The sequence below is a fragment of the Lineus longissimus genome, chromosome 5, assembly GCF_910592395.1.
Source record: "Lineus longissimus chromosome 5, tnLinLong1.2, whole genome shotgun sequence".
NCBI classification, from domain to species: Eukaryota; Metazoa; Nemertea; class Pilidiophora; order Heteronemertea; family Lineidae; genus Lineus; species Lineus longissimus.
In genome coordinates this window covers 15966162-15988362 of record NC_088312.1, presented here as the reverse complement: position 1 = coordinate 15988362, position 22201 = coordinate 15966162, and the positions used below count along the sequence as shown (strand labels likewise).

At 42.6% G+C, this 22201-nt stretch overlaps 1 protein-coding gene across 8 annotated transcripts in view; it reads left to right on the top strand.

Moving 5' to 3' along the window:
- Positions 1 to 22201, top strand: part of LOC135487457 (syntaxin-binding protein 5-like) — a 368020-nt gene that overhangs the window by 274439 nt on the left and 71380 nt on the right. For 6 of the 8 annotated variants that reach the window (XM_064771115.1, XM_064771121.1, XM_064771120.1 and 3 more), the window contains exon 20: positions 14763 to 14888. In XM_064771115.1, coding sequence (XP_064627185.1) covers positions 14763 to 14888 — 126 coding nt within the window. The remainder of the gene's footprint in view (positions 1 to 14762; positions 14889 to 22201) is intronic. The other 2 variants (XM_064771118.1, XM_064771116.1) reach the window with 1 other exon arrangement.

Genomic DNA, 22201 nt, shown 5'->3' with positions numbered 1-22201 from the left:
ACTGATTCTTTACTTGACCACCAGGGGGCCAGAAGTGGAAACCTATAAAGTGTGATATCTCTCTGATGACTATGAGTGACTCGTTTTCAATGAAATTTTTAACGGTGTTTTTTCCTAGCAAGGATACATCACATATCATTGGCGTTTTCGATTTGACCTAATTTTCAAAGTCACATTGGCCATTTGAGTGTAACTATGGCACACTAAAGCTATGAAGTTGAAATTTGGTACACATGGCTCCCTACGTCATGTTACCTCAGACACTAAATTTCGATCCGATCTGATTCTCGACTTGGCCACCAGGAGCCCAAAACTTAAAAAGGTAAAAAGTACAATATCTCGCTTATTAGTGACTTGTTTTCGATGACATTTTTATGGTAGTTATTCCAAGCAACGATTTATCACATGTCATACCAGCTTTTGGGTAACCTATATACTATACATGTAGCATGTTTCTTCACCAGGATGAATTCCTAATCACCCAATATCTATACGGTGAGCATAATGGCCCTTGGCCATTGCATTTCATGTAAATTTAATAACGGCACCTAAAGATTTTTGGAGAGCGAGTTACATATTGTGTTTCAAATTGGCTGGTGTTTCCAAGATCTAAGAGGTGGTGTTGTTCAAGTCGACCCTACATATTATCATGAGTTCTCAAGAAAACCCTTGATGTATGAGTAACTCAAGTTTAGACATTCGTAAAGAAAACACTTGGAAGTTTTTGTTGGCAAGCAGCATGATAAGACAGGTTAACATGTTGATAGGGGTTGACAGCATCAGTATTTTAATAGCTTATTGAAATGAGACTTCGAATAGCTTGAGCGAGAGGCAATCAGTTTTACTCAGGACCTGTCAAAGTTTATCATACACCAAGCAGCATTTTGTCAACTCCTCCCTCGTCCATTGCTGATGAAAAGTGATTGTCTTTTCTTTTCTGTTTTAGGTAGTCTTGCAGAGTGTATAAAAACTCATACATTTTGCTTTTTAGCTCAATGAGCATTTGCCATCACCCGTCATCTGTTGTCTGTCCATTAGGAGGGCAAAATTTGGGTCTGATCTTATTTTCGGCTTGGCCACCAGGAGGTCAAATCTAAAATTAAAAATCTCACTATAGGAAGTCATAGTGTGTGTCTTTCATCCTTTCATTTCAATTTTTGATATAAATGATATCTTCGAAGATTTTTACTAGTAGTGCTTTTTATACACTCTGTACATGCATTTAGCATTAACGTTTTATAAGGCCATATCTTCTTTGTCAGTTAAAGTAGAAGTAGCCATTAGGTATACGGCCTCTTGAAGATAAAACCATTTGCACAGCTCTAAAACACCTTTTGGGAGCGGTACAAATAATCAAGATTTTCTCTTATAATCGTCAGATAAGCATGAAAGACATGAAAGAAGAAAAGGGTACAACATTTTGCTGTGATGCTTTTGGACATTGGACAGTTTGCCTATAAATGTATTTTTCTAACAAATAGCTTTTTAAAATTCAAAATTGAGAGTTTAAAACTTTTTAGTTTGACCAGTGTTAGTCATAACGGGCTCTGTCCATCGTTTGATCTAATCTGCCCATTGCCCAAGTGCTGATACCCCATTGTAATGCTTGGATTAGCATTATTAGGCTTACCATCTTGGGAGGCCTTGAATTGTTGGAATTGGTTCTAAGGGGCCTGTAAACTTGATGGCAGGAATCATATTTCTCAGTTAAAATAGGAGTAGCAGGATTTATTGCCATCTGAACGCTGATGCATTGTCCATGCAGTGATCCTGTATAAAGGGTATAATACTTAGATGCATCAGTTAATGTACTCAACATACAAAAAGCGGATGAACTGATTTTTCTGTTAGGAAACTATCCATTTGTTGATAGAATAAAGAATAATGTCTTTATGCTATAAGCTGTTTGTGCACAGTTTCTACAGATTGTCTATAGTGCCCTCAACACATGAACCTTGTATTACATGTAGGTATCATTAGTGCCATTCTGGCAATACCTGCCACTACTCCTCTTTTAAGAATGAGCAATATATATTTGTGCATGACTGTTTTCTGCAATATTGATTTCTTTTTATTGTGTTGAACTGAAATATTTCTGGAGGAAAAATAATTATCTTAGTTGCATTATCAGTTTTATGGGAATTGCGGTCGTTTCTCTCCCTGACCTTTTCACCCGCAGTCGTTTCGTTCCAAATTGTTGTCATTTCACCCCCTGGTTTGGTCTTTTCACTACCTGGGACTTGTTTTCCCCCCCGAGTTATTTTAGCCTCACATTAGTCATAAGCATTCATATGTTGACAGATTAGCCGTCTAAGGGTGGCATTTAGATCTTGAGACATTGGGCAAGTCACTTTTCTATCTTACTGCTGTGTGCTGTGACTTTCAGCAAGTCTTGGCTGTTGAGTGATTAAGACCTCGGGCAACTCACTTATCTATTGGCCGTAGTTTGGAATGTAACATTGCATCACCATCATGTATCTATCTTATTGATTGGTCAATAGTTGGTGACCTTTTATGCAGAATGATGCTTACCTTGCATCACTTGTCAATCTTATTGATTGGACGTCAGACAGTAGGAACTTGATTGATTGGTCATAAATGATTAATTGATCATCTGGAGTTTGACCGCTGAGTCACCTGGAAACCAGTTACCGGTATCAAAAGTCCTCATAATCATTGTCACTATTAGCCCTATGATATTGACAGCTCCTTCCTTTCGTCTCCCTTTGTAGGCATGTTGATGCATTGTGATCTAGGGCGAGTCACTTGTCTTTCTTATCTTTCTTATTGAATTGTCATTTGGAGTGTCACCATGTGAAAATCACTCGTCTGCCTTGCATCTGACCAGGATCTCCTCATTATCAAATCAAAACCTTCCCAGGTCACTTATTAGATATGCTGGCACGCAGAAAATATCTTACATAAAGCACTCAAATCATGAAAAGGTGTTGTTTTCACACTTGCCTGTTAATTAATAGACAGAGATTACCTCATAAATTGCCCAGCTACACAAAACTGCAGAATAATTACACTGACTAATTATGGTCATATAGCGAAGCCCCAAGCTGGTTGACAGTTAAAGTAGATTACTTTTCCACAATTGTCCTTGACTGTGAAATCGTGAACATGGTCCTCAATTCTGAAAATAGACTAAAGGCGGTTTGCAGGACCTTACTTTAGATGACCCCCCCCCCCCCCCCCCCGGCCATCAATCATCAAGTGAGTTGCCTAAAATCACACGCTAGATCACCTATCAATTAGATAGACAAGTGACTTACCCATGATCATACTCTTGATGACCCATCAATAAATTACATACTTACTGTTAAACTACTCAGTGCCACACTCTAGTAATTGACTTACTTATAGATTTGACAACCCTGAGAAGGCAATCTACTACACTTGATATTGTCACTTTAACCTTCCTGGGTACTTTCTCATTCCCCAACCAAAAGTCCCAGTGTGCGAAACAATTACAATTTGAAGTGAAACGACTGGGGGCGAAAAGGTAAGGGAGGGAAACAACTGGATACCGTTTTATAGAGCACTTAATAAAAAAACGGCATACATGTATTCATTTCCTTGGGCACTGTATTTTGTCCTATTTCATTTAAAGAACATTGAGACATGTTGGCCTTGCCCAGGAATATGCCCTGGTGAAAGACATATTCAAGTGTCGTCAATTCTTTGCTAATATTCACTAGAGCAGGAAAGATTTCAGTTCAAAATGTACTCATAGATTATTATAACCACACTTACAAGACACTTTTTGAAGAATCACATAAACATAGTCTTTGCAAAGCTTTATATTTGTATTAAGCCCTTAATCGACTGCTGGCTGTGTTTTCTCCCAGAGTTTTTCTGAAAATGACAAGTGTGAAGATTTTCTCCACTTGACACTTGGACCACATTTCTAAGTTACTATGGAATCATATTGGGAAAACAGTTTGCCTCAGTCGTACGGTTTATTTGAGAATGTAATCTGCATGATGAGAACTGAATGAATAATGTGCTATATGTTTTATCTCGCAGTCTATTATTTATTTTGAGATTTGACCGTGTTGCTTGTTTGCTCTCACCAGTTTTTCGTTTGAGTATATTTGACACTTACAGCCAATTGCATGGCACCTGAGCCTCTCTTCAGTTGGTCATTATGTCAGCAATGAATCCAATCATTTGAAGACAGAACATCATGTAAATTCCTTCATTGACCACTGATGTGAATGATAAGAAGCCATTTTAGGCGATACATCTTCACCATTGATGTGATGCCAACTAATGGCAAAAAGTGTAGAGTGTAGAAATATTATTTTATAAATATTTGTATGAAATAAATGTGTCCTGTCCTCAAATGATTTAATGATACATTATATTGTGTGCCCATTCAGAGCTGAACGTGTGAGCCAGCTAGCCCTGCCACATCCCCTCTCACCATGGCTTACCTACAGCAGTGCATCTTTTCGCAATCATGCCAATTTCATGAACACACATTGCAGTTTACATCCATTTCAATTACATTTGTAAAAACAGAAAACACTGAAAAATGCATTTTTCTTAATTTGCAGTGTATTTTACCCATAGACCTGCCAGGCCATACATTCTTTCAATACTGGCTCAACTCCTCAATTTTCATGCTGGCGGTTTGTATTTTTTGCGCAAAAAATACCATATTGTTGGGTGATGTTGCCAGAATTGTTGCTCTCTACATGTGTGTTGTTTCGCTAAATCCAGTGTCTTCAAATGGGACAACTAACATAATAACAGCAAGCTTTCACCAATATTTATATCTTTCATGATGTCCATTATCAGATTCATCAAACAAATAATCGATAATTTACAGGTTCAGCTCTGAATTATATTTCAGCAAGTTTGAAATCGGATGGTTCTGCTGTGATTGGTCAGCAGTGGAAAATTCTGATTGGATGAGCCTGAATATTATTTTGTAATTCTTTAGAAATGGCTTACTAATAAAGTTTGATTTATTCAGTTAATTGATGTCCCAAGCCCCATCCCTTGACAGTTCTGTTGCAGTGTAGGCATATGTAAAGTGATGATACTTGTATGAATATATTTGATATGATGTTTTCTTGTTGCGCATTATAACGATCCTCAAGTCTGCCCTCTATCTCTCCTCACATCTGTGCTCATCTCCTTCCTTTCCTGCATGTAAAGCCTCGGTCAGCTGTCTTATTACTCAATTATCACCAACTAATGAGGAAGAAATTCGTCATTTTCTTGGCAATGGAAATATAATCCTGTAACGAAGATTAATTTACCTGAATTAAGCCCACAAGATGATTTATCAACAGATTTTAGCAGGATTTTGACCATATATGAATATATTGGTATTCAGTTTGTGTTTCTGAAACTTAATTTGTAAAATTGAATGGAATCACGTAACAGTTTGCAACGCTAAATGTTTGGAAAGGGGACCTCTACATGCAAGATTTCACACCAGAAATGTGTTGTTGAAAGAATGATTTGGTCATTGTACCTTAACGTAGCACATAGTCATACCAGCCATTCTTGTACAGTTACCTTACACTGATGACATGGCACTGCGTTGTCATCAGGCATGGATGGATCCAGCCTACTTAAGGCGGTCACCACATTGGCCTTGCCTAAAAAATGTCTGTTGGTTACTTCAGACCACTTTATTGACGACACCCTGATACTGAGTTACTTTTATTTCCTAAACTAGGCAGTAGTTGCTGTGGGTAAAATGTTTTGCAGTTTATTATGTTGTGAAGGTGTCTCTATGATCTGAACCTTTGACCTTTGACAAATTCAACCCCTTCTGGTGCTTATGGTACTAATGGGCTTGACCATACCAAGTTTAGTGATATTCAGCTGATTTATACAGTCAAGTTAAGATATTTTGTAGATTCAACCTTTGATCTTACATTTGTCTTGAACAGTTTGAGCCCTTATTGGCACTTTCAGTATGACCACACCATGAACAGATTGAATGTTTTTAAAATTTGACCTTTGACCTTGAACACTTGAACACCTTCACTGACACTCTGTGGTTAATCAGCAAGAATTTGATACATAGACCGTTGATTTTGTGGTTCGGCAATGGCACTCTGGTACCAGTATCGGCCTTGCTACACATACCAAGTTTAGAGAAACTGGTTCATTTGTTTGTTGACAGTTAGCTCATGTGTGTAATTTTTCCCATGACCTCATGACCTTCACCTTTGACGGTATATAGATTTCAAGTGAATGTAAGTTGACCCTTGAACTTCAGTTTTGACCCGTCTGTGGCACTGTGGCTACAAATACTATTTAATCTCTTGACTACCGGGCCGTTCAAACCATTCCATACTGGGCCTTTTTTGGTATTATTGTGCAGCCACATGCATCTGGTAAAACCTCCGTCTTCGCCGCCACCACAGCGCCAGCTCTACGACTTAGTTCAAGTTGGTGGGTAGCAGACGCCATGCCTGCGTCACTAGACACTAGTAGAGCCGAGCCAGGTCATACCAGACAATACACAGAAAGGTCTATTATAGCAACTGCTTAGGCGGTCGGCAGTAAACACGTGTATTTGAATGCAACCGCTATATCCCGGCAGTAGTCAAGAGGTTAATGTTTAGTGGAAATCATAACATTACTTTGACAGGAATTAGACCATGTGCACAATTATTGACCATTGATTCCTATTCAATACTCGAGGAGGAGGGGGGGGGGAAACAGACAGACAAACGTTGCTGAAAATTTTATTTGACCTACATTAAGGGTAATGTGGTGCAAACAACAAGTCGGCGACATCTTTGAGCTTAAAACACTGTTTGACACATTGTGAAACTTTCAGTCAACAATAATAAATTTGTCTAATTGTGTTGTTCAAGATGACCAAAAATGATTATTTATTCCGAATGGTTGTTTGATGGTGCGGCATGACTATCTAGTAGTTTCGTATTCCCCTTGTTTGTGTTTATGGTGACTGTAACTGTTGAAAGAGGTTTGAATCCATCGATTACTTAGTGTAGCTCCTCCCTCTTCCTGTAATTGCATGATGAACTATCTTGATTTGAGTTGCTCATGCCTTCTTTCTCCACCCTTGACCATTTGATGGTGCACAGTGTGTGTTTGTTCTCTTAATGAACAGGCAAGTCAGTTTCTCCAGGTACAGTTGTGTTGTCGTTTTTTTAAGGTCTGTTACCATTGTTGAAATCTTAGTTATTTCCATTTTGATTAATACTATTTCTCGGCTGCCAGAACTAGTCGTCCTTCAGAGCTATATAGCACAGGATTAAGATTGGGTGGTGATAAACTGGGGAGCTGTTTTTTCAGCTGGGTTTGGTCGACTGTTGTTCATGAAGAGAAAAAAAACACCAGCACCAAAGGCTTGCCAGTCCATGTGACTTGGCCCCTTGGACCTTGCTCATGTCTCTCATCTTCTCTCCCCTCCAAAGCTGCTGTGATGACCTCAGTTTCGACCCTCACAGGTTTAAGTAATACCTTTTCCTATGATGAACGTGTTGTTTTATATCCCCAGTGTTGTCCATTGATGTATTACATGACAATACATGGGAGAACTTGTGTTATTTGTATGAGTTTGTACCATAACATCCTGTGAGAGTTTGGTGTTGATCAATCTATAATAACCTGCGCATACCAACCATGAGTGGTGTTAATCAGTCTATAATGCCAGGTGCATAACTATAATCAGTGCTGTTTATCAATCTTTTATGACTGGTCCATAGCCATCCCAGAGGTATGTATCAGTTCATGATGACTGATGCATAGCCACAACCAGCAATGTATATCAATCTATGATGGCTGATACATAGCCGCAAGTGGTGTTGGGCCGTGTCTAATGACTGGTGCATAGCTGCTTTGTCTGGTGCTTGTCTATAACGACTAATCCCTAGCCACAACCAGTGGTGTAAGCAGTAAGCAGTCTATGATGGCAGGTGCATACCCACCATTGGTGTTTTGCAGTGCTGAATAGCCATGAGCGGTGTTCAGTCCATACTGACTGGTGCAAAGCTATGAGTTGTGTTCAGCAGTCTATGATGACTAGTGCCTGGCAACAACGATTGGTGTTCCACTTTTTGGCTCGCCGTAGGGGAGTCCATACAACACTGCAGTGTCTGTCGTCCGTCGTCATCTACCGTCGTCATATCCTGTTTCAAAAACAGTGGCACGTTTGTAACTGCTAGGGCTATAAACTTGAATTTTTGTGCACTGGACACTTAAGGTCAGGTGACCTCTGACAATGAATTTCGGTCCGATCTAAATTCTTGACTTGGCCACCAGGGGGCCAGAAGTGGAAACCTAAAAAGTGTGATATCTCTCTTATGACTGACTTTTTTCGATAAATTTTTAGCTCGGCTGACTAAGTCAGCCGAGCTTGTCAAATAAGTTGTTCAGTGGCGTCCGTCTGTCCATCCATCCACACATCCATCCATCCATCCATCCATCCGTCCATCCATCCATCCATCCGTCCATCCGTTAAACCCATGGTGCACATTTTGTAACCGTAAGACCTAGAGACTTCAATTTTGCATTTCTGGATACTTCTGGTCAAACTCTACTTTCAAAACAAAATGTGTCGCCATTCGACCTACTTCCTGCGAGCGAGAGTGCATGAAGGAAACTGGCCTATATCGGCCTAGGAGCAGCAGAATTAGTCGAAATATGCTCTAATATTAAGATAAAATTCTTGAAAATCTATTTTATTGAGAAAAAGTTCAAAATTTTAACAGGAGAGGGCGCTACCTGCCTTTTAATTATTTCTGCCGATTCAAATTCCCGCCCGATGACGTCAGCCATCAATGAAGTCTCCTATTTGCCAGTTCTCAAAACATGGCAGCTACACAACAAAAGCAGTAGCTCCAGGAATAAATCACTGTTCACTTCAGCTTCGTAATCGATTGTACCCCCACTTTATTGTGTTTTGTGTGGTGTTCCTATTCAATCAACGATGTAAGGCCTTATTATGTTGGTTTTAATTGAGAAGGTGCATTATAAGCGGCGTACGAAATACCGAAGCGGAGACAAAATGGCGGCATGTTGTTTACGCCATGTGCAATAATCTTGGAGCTCAATGACACTCAAGTACCCAATTTTCTGCTTAAAAAGGAGTCTGGTAGGCGATATTATCACTAGTTCGTTTCAGTGGTAGTCATAAGGTATTTAGGGACTACTTTCAGAAATTAGTTCTTGAAAATTTGGCCACATTTCTGTGAAAACGATATCGGAAGTGCATGCTCTGTTCGCGATGACATCGCCGATGTATTTTGAAGTTGAGAATTCCCACAGTATGTGCAGTGAATCGGCATGATTCTGTTCGCCTATTAAGTTTTAGTTCTACGATTCTTTCATGAGTAAAAAGTAGACATTCTAAGCAATACAAAAATGTCACTCCCATAAAAATTGATTGGAAATTGAGGGAGCTACGGCATTCTGTTCGACAACTGGCAGCGCTGAAAAAATACATTGCATACTGTACAATACCAAATGGCACATTTTAAAAAGCGCTCATTGGACAACGTAGGGAATCACCAGAAACGACGTCATCGCTGGTGTAAATAGAAAACTACGGTGGCGCAGTAGAGCACAAGAAACGGTTTAGCATTAACTTCGTCATGCAAGCTTCAGCAACAAAACGATTTCTCATGAATGATTTATTTGATCATCATCAGCTTGTTTCCCCTGATAGATAAAAAAATGATTTACAATTTCCATCAAAGTTTTCTATTTTGTGTATAGTCACATGTTATTTATCTGGCAAGGAGCCAAGCAGTTTTGAATATTCGCGGGAAAATACTTCGTACTTGTAAACGAGGCTATGACAATGAGTATCCTCATTCATGGCATAAACTTCATGTTTCGGTAAATATTTTCATACGATGATTTCACCCGAATTATGGTCAGGATTGAGGAATGAACAGTGGCATAATTATGTTAACCAAAAACATTGGTACCGTAGTGAACGCAAAAGGATATCAAATACCATGGAGCATGCCATTTTCATGCATAATGAACTAAACACCGGGAAGATATTAATGATATTAACTCAGCTGAGCGCCAGGCCCTTGGGCCTCTTGTTTATTGTTACTCTTAGCAAGGATACGGGTTTTTGATTTCACCTAATTTTCAAGGTCACAGAGGTCAAATGGCTTAAATTTGCTGGTTGAGTCAAACTATGGCACGTTTCTTAGCTGCTCAAGCTATGAACTTGAAATTTAGTACACATGACTCCCTATGTCAAATAACCGCTGACACTGAATTTCGGTCTGATCTGATTCTCGACTTGGCAACCAGCGGGCCAAAACGAAAAAAGATAAAAAGTGCGGTTATCAGTGACTTGTTTGTGATGATATTTTTAGCTCACCTCTTAGCAGAGGTGAGCTTATCCCATACCGTGGCGTCCGTCGTCCGTCGTCGTCGTCGTCGTCGTCGTCGTCGTCGTCGTCGTCGTCGTCGTCGTCGTCCGTCGTCCGTTAGCAGGGCACGTTTCGTAACTGTTAAAGCTATTGAGTTGAAACTTGGTACACATGTACCCTTATGTAATGACACCTTGGAGACCACGTTTCGGTCCGATTCGTTTCATGGTTTGGCCACCAGGGGGCCAAACGTTAAAAGTGAAAATATGCAATATCTCCCTTAATAGTAGTCGGGAAATTTTGAAAAAAATATGGTAGGTACTTCTAGCAAAGGTGCATCATATATCCTCCGGGTTTTTGATTTGCCCTCCTTTTCAAGGTCACAGAGGTCAAATAGTGTAAATTGGCCGTTAGGATGTAACGATGGCACGTTTCTAAACTGCAATGACTATTGATCCCAAATTTGGTACACATTTACCCCTTAGTCAGGTAATCTCAGGGACCGAAGTTTGGTCCAATATGATTCACCACTTGACCACCAGGGGGCAAAATCCAAAAACCTTAAAAATTTGATTATTCCTTAACTTCTTGCCCGATTGCCACCAATTTGATATCATGGGTACATCTAACCGCCATACAATATATGTTACACAGGTTTTTAATTTGACCTTCTTGTCAAGGTCACAGAGGTCAAATGGCGTAAATTGGCCGTCAGGCCGTAACTATGACACGTTTCTTAACTGCAATGACTATTGATCACAAATTAAGTACACATGTACCCCTTGGTCAGGTGGTCTCAGGTACCGAAGTTTGGTGCGATCTGATTTGCCGTTTGGCCTCCAGGGAGGGGGCCAAATCCTAAATTCTTCAAAATGCCATTATTCCTAGTATTACTTGCCTGATTGGCACCAATTTTATATCATAGGTACATCTAATTCTAACAACCATTCAATGTGTCATCCGGGTCTTCTTTGATTTGACCTACTTTTCAAGGTCACAGAGGTCGAATGTACTGTAAATTGGCCATTTTGGGGAAATTGTAATTGCTTGGACCTACATCAAACCTAACACTACATGACACAATACCATGCTCTTTATCCATCTTTCCTCCACATGAGGTGAGCACAATGGCCCTGGCCATTTTTATGGTAGGTACTCCAAGCAACGGTACATCACATGTCGTACCAACTTTGGATTACCCTATTTACTATACATGTAGCATGTTTCTTAACCAGGATGAATTCCTAAATGCCAAATATCTATACGGTGAGCACAATATTCCTTGGCCGTTTCATTTTAACAAAAGAAATCAGGGCCCCAGAAGCAATACCTAATATATAGAAGTTTTGCCATATTAATAATAGCTACATGAAAAATGATTAGCCCTCTTTTTCTCAATCATGGGATTTCAATATTGACCTTTGATTGATTTTCTTTTCAAATTGCATTGATCCTTTTTATCATAAGGCGGATTTTCTCTAGTCCTCAATCTGTTTTTTTTTGCATCGACGTGTTCCAAAAAGTATTTGATTTCTAGTGTCTCCTTACTTGTTGTGACAACAATAACCTACTCCGTTGATGACACCTTACACAATATTTACAGAAGATAAGGCTGTATGACTAAGAGGCCTGTGTTTTTTGGATTTGTTGGACAGACAAAGAATCTGTTGGACCACAATATTAATATTAATATTCCTCTAACACACATTTAAAAGTATTAATACTATTGTGTTAAATAGTAGCTACAAAGCGCATAACAAGACATCGATTATGATGATAACAGGACCACAAGCTTTTATCAAGCTATCATAATGCAACAGACATGGAGGTCCTTATGTCTGGCAGCTGAGGTCACATTTTTGAGTTGTTGGATTACCAATCCTCTGGAGGTCATTTTACGAAAATTGGAAGAAAAAAAAGTCCTGATGACCATTTTTGACACACTTTTTTTCTCCCCAAATCATAAAATAATTTTCCCAACGACCAATTTCAACAAATTTTAATTTTTCTGGGTCCCCTTGTATGATCTGAGACAAAAAAATTGATAAAAAATAAGCAGGTTTTTATTTTATTTCACCTGCCCCTCATAGATTTTCAGTCTGATGGATTTTTCCCGCCCAACATAGGTTTTGAGATTGAAGAAAGAGGGCAAAAAGTGGAAACCGAAAAAGCGTGATATCTCTCTAAGTGACTCGTTTTCAATAAAGATTTTATGGTAGGTTCTCCTAGCAAGGATACATAACATATCATATGGGTTTTTGATTTGACCTTATTTTCAAGGTCACAAAGGTCAAATGTCTCTGACACCGATTTTCAGTCCAATACAATTCTCAACTTGACAATCCGGGGGCCAAAACTGAAAAGATAAAAAGTGCAATTTCTCGTTTATTAGTGACTTTGTTCAATTAAGTTTTTATGGTAAATACTCCAAGCAAGGATACATCACATGTAGCATGTTTCTTAAGCCCGCTACACACGAGGGATTTCTCACCAACTTAGTTGGTTTTAAAATTAAGAACAGGTGCACAGGTGACTGGAAGTTGAGAGTCGTTCACCCACTCACACGAAAGACATAATCCCAGCAATATTTATGTCCTGCACTATATTTAGGCCAAAACCTTGGTCAAGGCTGAGTGCAAGTATCTATTATTTCTGGCGGGGAAATCTTAGATCTAGAAACATGGCTGCCAATGATTTTGTTGTGTACAATGAGAGGAAGAAAAAGAAGATTTTATCTATTATTATTGGAAAAAGTATCAGTGAAAAGAGGAAAAGGAGAAATCGATGGAATAATAGGAGGTTTTGGGCAAAATCGTGGATTATGAGAAGGTACAGCCTTGGCGCCTATGGCGCCTATAAAGATAAAGAGTCAAAATATGGCCCAACTATGTTGTTGACTGAATCACACGGGGAAATTTCTACCCCACACTCCTTATCACTCCTTATATAAACAAAAAAATCCTTATATAAACAAAAGATGTCGTCGAGAAATAGAACAAGTCGGTAGTGCAGCCAGCAACTCCAACCAATCGGGCAAAGTATCAGTTACCTGGTCTGGATTCCTGTTATGAATTAAAATTCCAACTAAGTTGGTGAGAAGTCCCTCGTGTGTAACGGGCTTTAACCAGCATGAATTCCTAACCACTAGATATCTATATGGTGAGCACAATGGCCCCTGGCCTTTTTTTTCTATATCCACCCAACCCACATAGGTTTTGGGGCTGAAGTTTCATAATCCAACTTATTAAAAAAGTGTGGCCTCACAGTGGAAAAGAAGAAAAAATGCAAATTAATCTTAACCTTTTGCAAGTTCTGCAACAATCTTTTTGGGAAAAATTTAACTTGTTGGTGTCTGATCCCTCAATATAGCATACTATTGTTTTCCGGAATTATTTTGATCACCATTCAGGAGGTTATAGGAATGAAAAGTTGAGAATACTTAGAAACACTTGCTGCTACAACTTACTCTAGTTTATACCTATGATTCTTAACTTCACTCTTTGCACTACTTCTCCTTCTGCTACCTCTCAACCCTCATTGAAGATTGTTACAGAAATTGTCTTGATTTATAGAGTAGAGGTTCCATTATCTATCTTTTGTGTTGCTAGATTGCCTGTCTCATGCATGTTGTGCCACATTCATACCATAAAATTGTAGGCCAGTGGGTACTTGTCGTGTCACCGGTTTATACAGAAACTGGGCAAGTTTTTATTTATGATTACCCTGCTTAGAGACAGTACGGTAACTGCGTTGTCTAGTGGAACAGGTGTCAGACTCATGATAATCTGTTCATCTTGACGCCCCAAGTTGTGCCATCCCCAATTTTTTTTAGAGGTAAAAACTGAGTTTGGTCGTACCTGGTGCCAATGCAGAGGAAGCAAAAGACTCCATCAAAGTGAAAGTTTGGATCATGGAATGGAAGGATTTTGAATTGAGATAGCTTTTGTTAAGGAACTTTCAAGTGGCTTGTTCAGTAGTGTCTCCTTCAGGCAATTTTCTTCGAACCCTTTCCCCTGGCAGCATGGATCACCACTGCTTGTCCTTTTTGTGCTTTGTTTTCGATTAACTCCCTGGACCAGCTTCTCCAAACGCTAAATCTAGGCCCAATAGAGAGTTTCTTGTGCACAATATTCCAGTCATGTGTTTGCCATATCAAAGAAATATGTTTTTGACTGATTGTGTCAATGTGAATAGAAACTGACAGTGTTTAGGTTTACTTCAATTGCATTGTTCGAGTCAGTTGAGGATATAATTTCTTTGAAATCATGACCTAATTCAGCTTAGATTATATCATGAGATCATATTTCTTATACACCAACAAGTTTAAAAAAGTGTCCAGTTGTTTTTACATCCCTGACCCCTCTGTATAATAACATTGATGATTTGTTTACTTATGAATGTTCATTGAATTATTCCCTCCAGACAAGAACGATGGATCCTTTTCAAGGTCTAGAAGTTCCAGTATGTCGAGCCTTGAAAATATTTCCAAAGAAGCCATTCAGTGCCTGTCTTTTGCTGATGCCTACACTAGGAAAACAGGTAATCATGGTGGGTAAAGGTATTGGTTTTTACCTCGAAAAAAATACGGTTTTCCTGACTTCCCATGTACACTGCATTACGGACATTTTCTGATGATGGGCAGATATTGGTAAATTTATCACTTTTGTCCAAAGTTTCTGCTTTTGCCCAGAATCAAAAAGTATTGGGTGGATGTCTCTTGAAGGTCATGCACAAATGATCTCATTGAAGTATTGATGAAATCGGTGAAAACTTACTGTTCTCAAACTAGTTCGTAAATGCCTCAATCAAAAGCATTGAAAGCATGCTGATAGCTAGAACAATGAAACAATGTTGATAGCTAGAACAATGAAATGCTGATAGCTAGAACAGTGAAAACCTATTTTTGGCTATATCTGTTGGTGCATCTCATAAGGGTGCTTGAAATATAACACAGGTTTTTGATTTGACATACTTTTCAAGGTCACAGAGGTCAAAGTTTGCTATCGGCATCGTCGTCAGGCACTAGCGGCACGTTTCTTAACCACTGGTGTTTGTGACTTTAAATGTTGTACATATGTACCCCTAGGTCAAATGACCTCAGTGACTAAATTTCGATGTGATTTGATTCATGGATTTGCCACCAGGGAGAGTATAAACCAGAAACACAAAAAGTGCTATTTCCTCTGAAGTAATAGCTGGATCATTTCCAAATATTTATCATAGGCACATCTAGTAAGGATACATGACATAATACCCAGGTTTTTGATTTGACCTACTTTTCAAGCTCACAGAGGTCAACTTTGAAAATTTAAACAAACATGGCACGTTTTCCTACTATGTGACCGAGATCATTCTAAACTTCTACAAAGATGCATCTAGGCAAGTCCTACCCAAACGACCAACTACACTCTGGATTAGATTACAAATGTGGCCACCAGGGGGCAAAGTTTTAAAAATCATGCAAGTCTATTTTTGTTGAAACTAGAGCTCTCATGTTGATCATATATGGTGTGAAGGTAACCACATGCATCCCCTACTTTAACGACCCACTTTGATCCCGATCTGATTTAAGATGTGGCCACCAGGGGGCAAAAATCATAAATAATCAATGTCCAGTTTAAGCTAACTTGTCCATTTTTAGCTCAGCTGGCGATACTGCGGCGTTCGGCGTCCATCGTCATCATATGCAGAACTATTTCATGATTGTCTCCCTGACATTTTTCAAAACAAGTTCTTCTTCAGGTTCTCCTCTCCATGTAAGGAACAGGTAAGCACAATGACCCTGATCATTACATTCAAGTATCTGTGAACCAAATATAGAATCCAGTTGCATTTTTGTCACAGTGCGAAAAGGGTTTGGAGAAGGGGATGGTCCCAGCCTATTGTTTCTCTGGCTTTTTAATTCTCTGCATTAGAGAGGAAAAACAAGACCTATAAGAACAGTAGATCCAAAGAAGTTCATCAGCTCGGTTTAGACATAAGTAGATAGGTTATCGTATCACAAGCAAGAGTTTTATATTAACCTCAAATTTTTGTCTTTACTTATAAGAACAGTATTTCCTCGCAAGATGTGTTGCCTAATTGTTGCTGACATTTGACAATGAAAAGACTGATTGTTGCTTACAACCACACTATTAGTGAAGCAAAGGTCGACAACATGGGTGAGGCTGAGGAACAAACCTACGGTTACCGGTAGTTCAATGCACTGTGCAGTTGGTCTTAAAAACCCCAAGTGTGCCACTTCAGTGCGATTGTTCCCGGCAATTAAACCAAATAAAAAGGCCTGGATCATTACATTCAAGTATCTGTGAACCAAATATAGAATCCAGTTGCATTTTTGTCACAGTGCGAAAAGGGTTTGGAGAAGGGGATGGTCCCAGCCTATTGTTTCTCTGGCTTTTTAATTCTCTGCATTAGAGAGGAAAAACAAGACCTATAAGAACAGTAGATCCAAAGAAGTTCATCAGCTCGGTTTAGACATAAGTAGATAGGTTATCGTATCACAAGCAAGAGTTTTATATTAACCTCAAATTTTTGTCTTTACTTATAAGAACAGTATTTCCTCGCAAGATGTGTTGCCTAATTGTTGCTGACATTTGACAATGAAAAGACTGATTGTTGCTTACAACCACACTATTAGTGAAGCAAAGGTCGACAACATGGGTGAGGCTGAGGAACAAACCTACGGTTACCGGTAGTTCAATGCACTGTGCAGTTGGTCTTAAAAACCCCAAGTGCGCCACTTCAGTGCGATTGTTCCCGGCAATTAAACCAAATAAAAAGGCCTGGAGCGGCCCTCTGATACTCTCCAGCAGGTGTCTTATCAAGGGACAGAAAACGAAATCAACGATATCACTGCTATTATAGAACTTCAATTAGTATTCTTAGAGCATTAAGAATACCTCGCACTTAAAAGAATTCAGGCCTAGCCTTATAAACGGTCTGTTGTCTTTGAACAAATCCCACTCGCCCATCGCCACAAGTCCCCTAGTTCTATTGCCTTGTCAACGGGTTATTGGGGCAAATCTTTTTAACATGACCCCCACGAAAAAGCTTTGAAAGGGTCGACAGCCCTAAACCGACAAGGGCAAATAAACTTGGTCAAGTGTATCATCAGCCCAGATGATTGTCCTGCGGATGCAGATGGAAAAAGAAGAATGTCAACATTGGAATTTCCTGGGAAGGTGTTTTCATTTCTTGATGCTTTAGCCGTCAACTCGACAGAATGTATGACAAAAAGAAACTCTAATAAATGAAATTTGATGACCAATTTGCTTTGGCAAACGGTACTGGTAAATTTAGGTAAACCGTATTTGTGCATTTGGTAAGCAGATACTGTAGATGCTGAAACAATCATTTCACTATCCTGGAGAAATTGCGACCTGTTATGTATCGGACGCCAACCTGGAAGCTGCGTCCATGGCTGATATTCGCAAAGAATAACGCCCTATATGTGAGACTGAAATTTTTTGATGAAATAGTTAGCCACAACAAAATATACGTTTTCAGCTATTATTTATAACAAAAATATGCGAACCAGACTCTTTTGGACTGACATAAGCTGATCTTTATATCCAAGGAGAGTTATTTTATGTCGTTCATACTCTACCCAGGTCAGACTTATGCATGTGTACTCTATTCGGACACACCCGAGGAAGAATTAATCTATTTATAATAGAAAACTCTTAGCTAGTTCGCTTAGCAACACCTAGGCGGCGCCCCTAAACAGCCTCTGTCTCGTGTGAGCCGCCATCACTAGTACTTCTTCCTCGGCAAACTGATCAACATTGTACGGAGTTTCTTCCTCACGTATTCGACCGATTACGGCCTATACCGAGATAAAGAAGGACTTCCCAGGACACCTTCGGGAGGCTTACATTCTTACAATCCCCCATCGATTTCTACTTTTGGAGCGTGTTTTTTCTACCGACTCCTAGAAATTTCTCTCCTGACTCCCGGCCTGCTGGTCACGTGACCCGTTCGTGTTATACGCACTTAGTATTGTTCTCAAGAAATCCGATATAATGTCTTCATTATTGTTGTCCTTTCTTTCATCGCTGGGTGTACCACCCTTTGTATTGGACCTCCTGTCCTTCAGGGCGGGTTTTCGAGGTCCTTTTACCGGTGTGTCGGGGATTCATAGTCCCCGGCCCGGTTCTTCCCCGTTTCGGGGTGCAGGTAATTCCGCTGTCACACCGTCCATTTCCCCGGTCCAACCCCACCCTGCTATGTCTAGCTTGTCGGGGTTGACGGATGTGGCTGCCTATCAGGCATGCCCCCTCCCCCTCCCCCTCCTCCTGTGTCTGCCCCACGGAAGACCGGGCTGAGCTCTGGGCCTTAGCCTCTTGCTTCCTCCCTCACGGAGGAGCAAAGGCAGTTGCTCAGGAGTCTGACGGACCGTATGGAGGCTTCTAACCTCCATGACAGGTCCTCGACTCGTCCGGCCAAAAGGCCGGTGGCTTTTGACTGGGGTCATCAGCCCATGAATTGTGAGTTTAGCGACTCACAGCCTTTTTCAGCCTCTCAGGCTGATTACCTCTCCGGGGGTGAGGACTCCGCCATCGTCGCGGGTATGCGCGAGTTACGCGCTCTTGTTGGGCAATTTGTGCCACAAGAGACTTGTCTTCTCCCAGCGGTCAACCCCGCCCTTGGTAAGGTGCCTTTTTTTTTTATTCGGCAACGCCTCAGAGCAGGAGTTGGATGCGGTTCCTGACCAGGCATTTCAAGAATTGCCCGCGTCTCCGGCGCTGATGAGAGCCTCCACGTGGTTGGATACGGCTCTCGGGGATACAGCGCCGTCTTGCGGGGGTCACCAGCACGCCCTGGTTTCGACGCTCCCATCTGCGGGACCGGGCGCCTGGACTCAGGCTGGGATGCGAGTCACGAACGCTTCCCCTCCGAGCCTGTCCTACAGACCTGATAATTATCGGGTCTCGCCGTTGTTTCGATCTGGTTTCCCTGTCGCCCCTCAAGGACGCCATCCAACTTTCCGGGTTGATACCCTCCAAAGTCCCACTTCTGCGGCCTTAAAGGATGCGAAGAATGATGAGGCCTTGGCTAAAGAGACCCAGGCTGTGTTGTCTTACGCCGACCTGACTCTTTGTGCTCTGACCAGGTCCTTAGCAGCGGATGCCTCGGAGGCCTAGCGTGTCCTCGCGATGTCCCTCCAGCAATACTTGCAGCATGCCAGTGATCCGGCTGCTAAGCAGGCTGCTAACGGCGTGCTAAAACGCTGTGACCTGCTCATTGAGGGGTTGAGCACGGTCAGAACCCAGTTTCTGCGGGGGGGGGGGGGCATTAAGGTCCGCTCCATTGAGCGGCCCTTTTTTGTTACACGACTCCCTGCCTGACACCATGGGTGCTCAGGCACAGTCGGATTGCCTGATGGAGTCAGTTTCGACTCTCCAGGCCGCCCCCCGCCCGCGTTCCTATTCACAGGCCGCGGGCAGGGGACGACGGGCGGGGTCTCGACGCCCCCGAGGCTCGTCGGCTCCTCGTGGGCCCTGGTCCTCGCGTGGCTCCTCCTCCTTTCGCCCTCAAGGGCAGGCAGAAGCTGCGGCTCCCTCCCGCCGCTCCAATAAGCGCCACCTCCCCTCAGGCAGGGGCGGGAGCAGCGGGCAGCCCAAGCGTCCCTTCCAAGAGAAGAAGGGTTGTGGGGGCATGCCCAAGTGACCTTTTAGTCCTTCCTCCTGCGCCTTCATGTGGCGCCCCCACAGTTGGCGTCGTGGGTGGCAGACTGCGACACTTCGCAGCCTTTTGGGACCGGTGGTGTCAAAAAGCCTCCCCTGTGCCGGATATGCTCCGACACGGTGTCCGATTGGACTTTTCCCGTCCCCCCTATGACGTCGACACCCACCCTAGTGTCCCCGCCAGTAGACCCCGTCAGGGCGCTTGCCCTTCGATCGGAGAAGCTGGCAGTGAGGTTGGTGGACAACCATTCCTCCCCGGGCTTGTACAGCCACGTATTCTTGGTCCCCAAGAAGTCGGGGAAGTGGAGACTGGTCATCGACCTATCCAGCTTGAATCGGTTCCTCCGGGTTCCCAGCTTCAAGATTGAGACAACCAGGTCAGTAGCAGTTGCGGTGCAGCCCAACGATTGGGCTATCTCTCTGGACCTTCAGGACGCGTACCTACACGTCCCCGTCCATCCAGAGTTTCAGCCTTTCCTTCGTTTCTTCTTCGAAGGAAAGGTTTATCAGTTTCAGGCCCTTCCTTTTGGCCTGGCTTCCGCACCGCTGATTTTCACATCAGACATCTAGGCGTTTGCCGCGCCTTTCCACGCCATGGGCTTAAAGCTCCATTGCTATCTCGACGACTGGCTGCTACGGTACCAGGCTCTACGCCGTCTGGGAAAGCAGGCAAAGTTTCTGCTCGTCACAACCAGACAGGCAGGGTGGCTTTTAAATTGGGACAAATCAAAACTGGACGCACCTCAGGATTATGTCGTCGTGGGGTGCGATTTCGCACACGAGAGGGCCTGATGTCCCGCCCCTCCGGACCGAATTCGCAAGATTCGGTCCTTGGTCATGATTTTTCGCCGTCAGGACTGCTCAATCCTGCGATGGACCAGGTTCCTTTCGGCCGCCTGTATATGCACCCACTCCAGCTCCTCCTGCTGTTGAGTTGGCGTCCATTCACGGACTCCCTCGACCAGCGGATTTCTATCCCGATGTCCCTTCTGGGGCAGGTTTGGAGTTTCTGGGGTTCGGAGACGAAGCTCCTCCGCGGAGTGCAGCTCAGTCCTTCGTCAAATCAGATGTCCCTGTTCATGGACGCCTTCCTTTATGGTTGGGGCGCCTATTTGAACGAAGGGGACCTGACCACCAAGGGCACGTGGTCAGAGGAGGATGCGCGTCTCTCGATCAATATCCTCGAGATGCAGGCTGTCATCCTGGTCGTGAGGGCCTTCACGTCTCATCTGAGGGGTCACAGGGTTTCTCTTTTCTCAAACAATTCGACAATGGTCGCTTATATTCGGAGACGGGGGGGGGACGAGATCCGACACATTGTGCCGTCTCACTTGGGAGCTGCTGCAGCTTTGTCGCCGCTTGGATATCCAGCTCCTCCCCCGTCACATCCCCGGCAAGAGGAATATCTTGGCCGACGCCCTTTCGAGGTCGGACCGTCTGGTCCAGAGAGAGTGGACCCTCCATCGCGAGGTGGTCTCTCGCCTTGGGGGCCCTGTGGGATGCTCTGGTTGTAGACTTGTTCGCGACTCGGTTGAACAAGAGGTTCCCCCTGTACTACTCACCCCTCCCAGACGAGGAGGCCTTGGGAGTGGACAGCCTGTCGGCCTCCTGGGACAGCCTCAATGCTTATGCATACCCGCCAACCCCTCTGTTTCTACCGGTACTCAACAAAGTGGCCAGTTCACGGGTCAGACTTTGTCTCATAGCACCGTGCTGGCCGAACCAGGCTTGGTTCCCAGTTCTGCTGGAGCTGCTGACGGATCATCCCCGCCGCCTGCCGGCGTGGGACCGTCTGCTTTATCACCCAATCGGCCGGGTCTATCATCAAGACCCTTCTTTTTACAGGCTTCACGCCTGGAGGCTGGTGGGTATTTCCTCCGAGAGAGAGGCTTTTCGGAAGATGTTATCCGTAAAGTCGCCCAACCTCAGAGACAATCTACCCTTGATTCATACGACAGCAAGTGGGCTGTTTTTCGAGACTGGTGTCGGGAGCAGGGAGTTTCTCCGGCCGCACCCTCTCTTCCCAACTTCCTCGACTCCTTGAATTTTCTATTCTTGGTCCGGAAGTTTTCGGTTCAGGGAGTGAATGGTTATCGCTCCGCCGTTTTGGTCACCTTAAAGCTGACTGAATCGTGGCAACCGTCTTGGGACGACGCTGTTTCATCTTTGCTT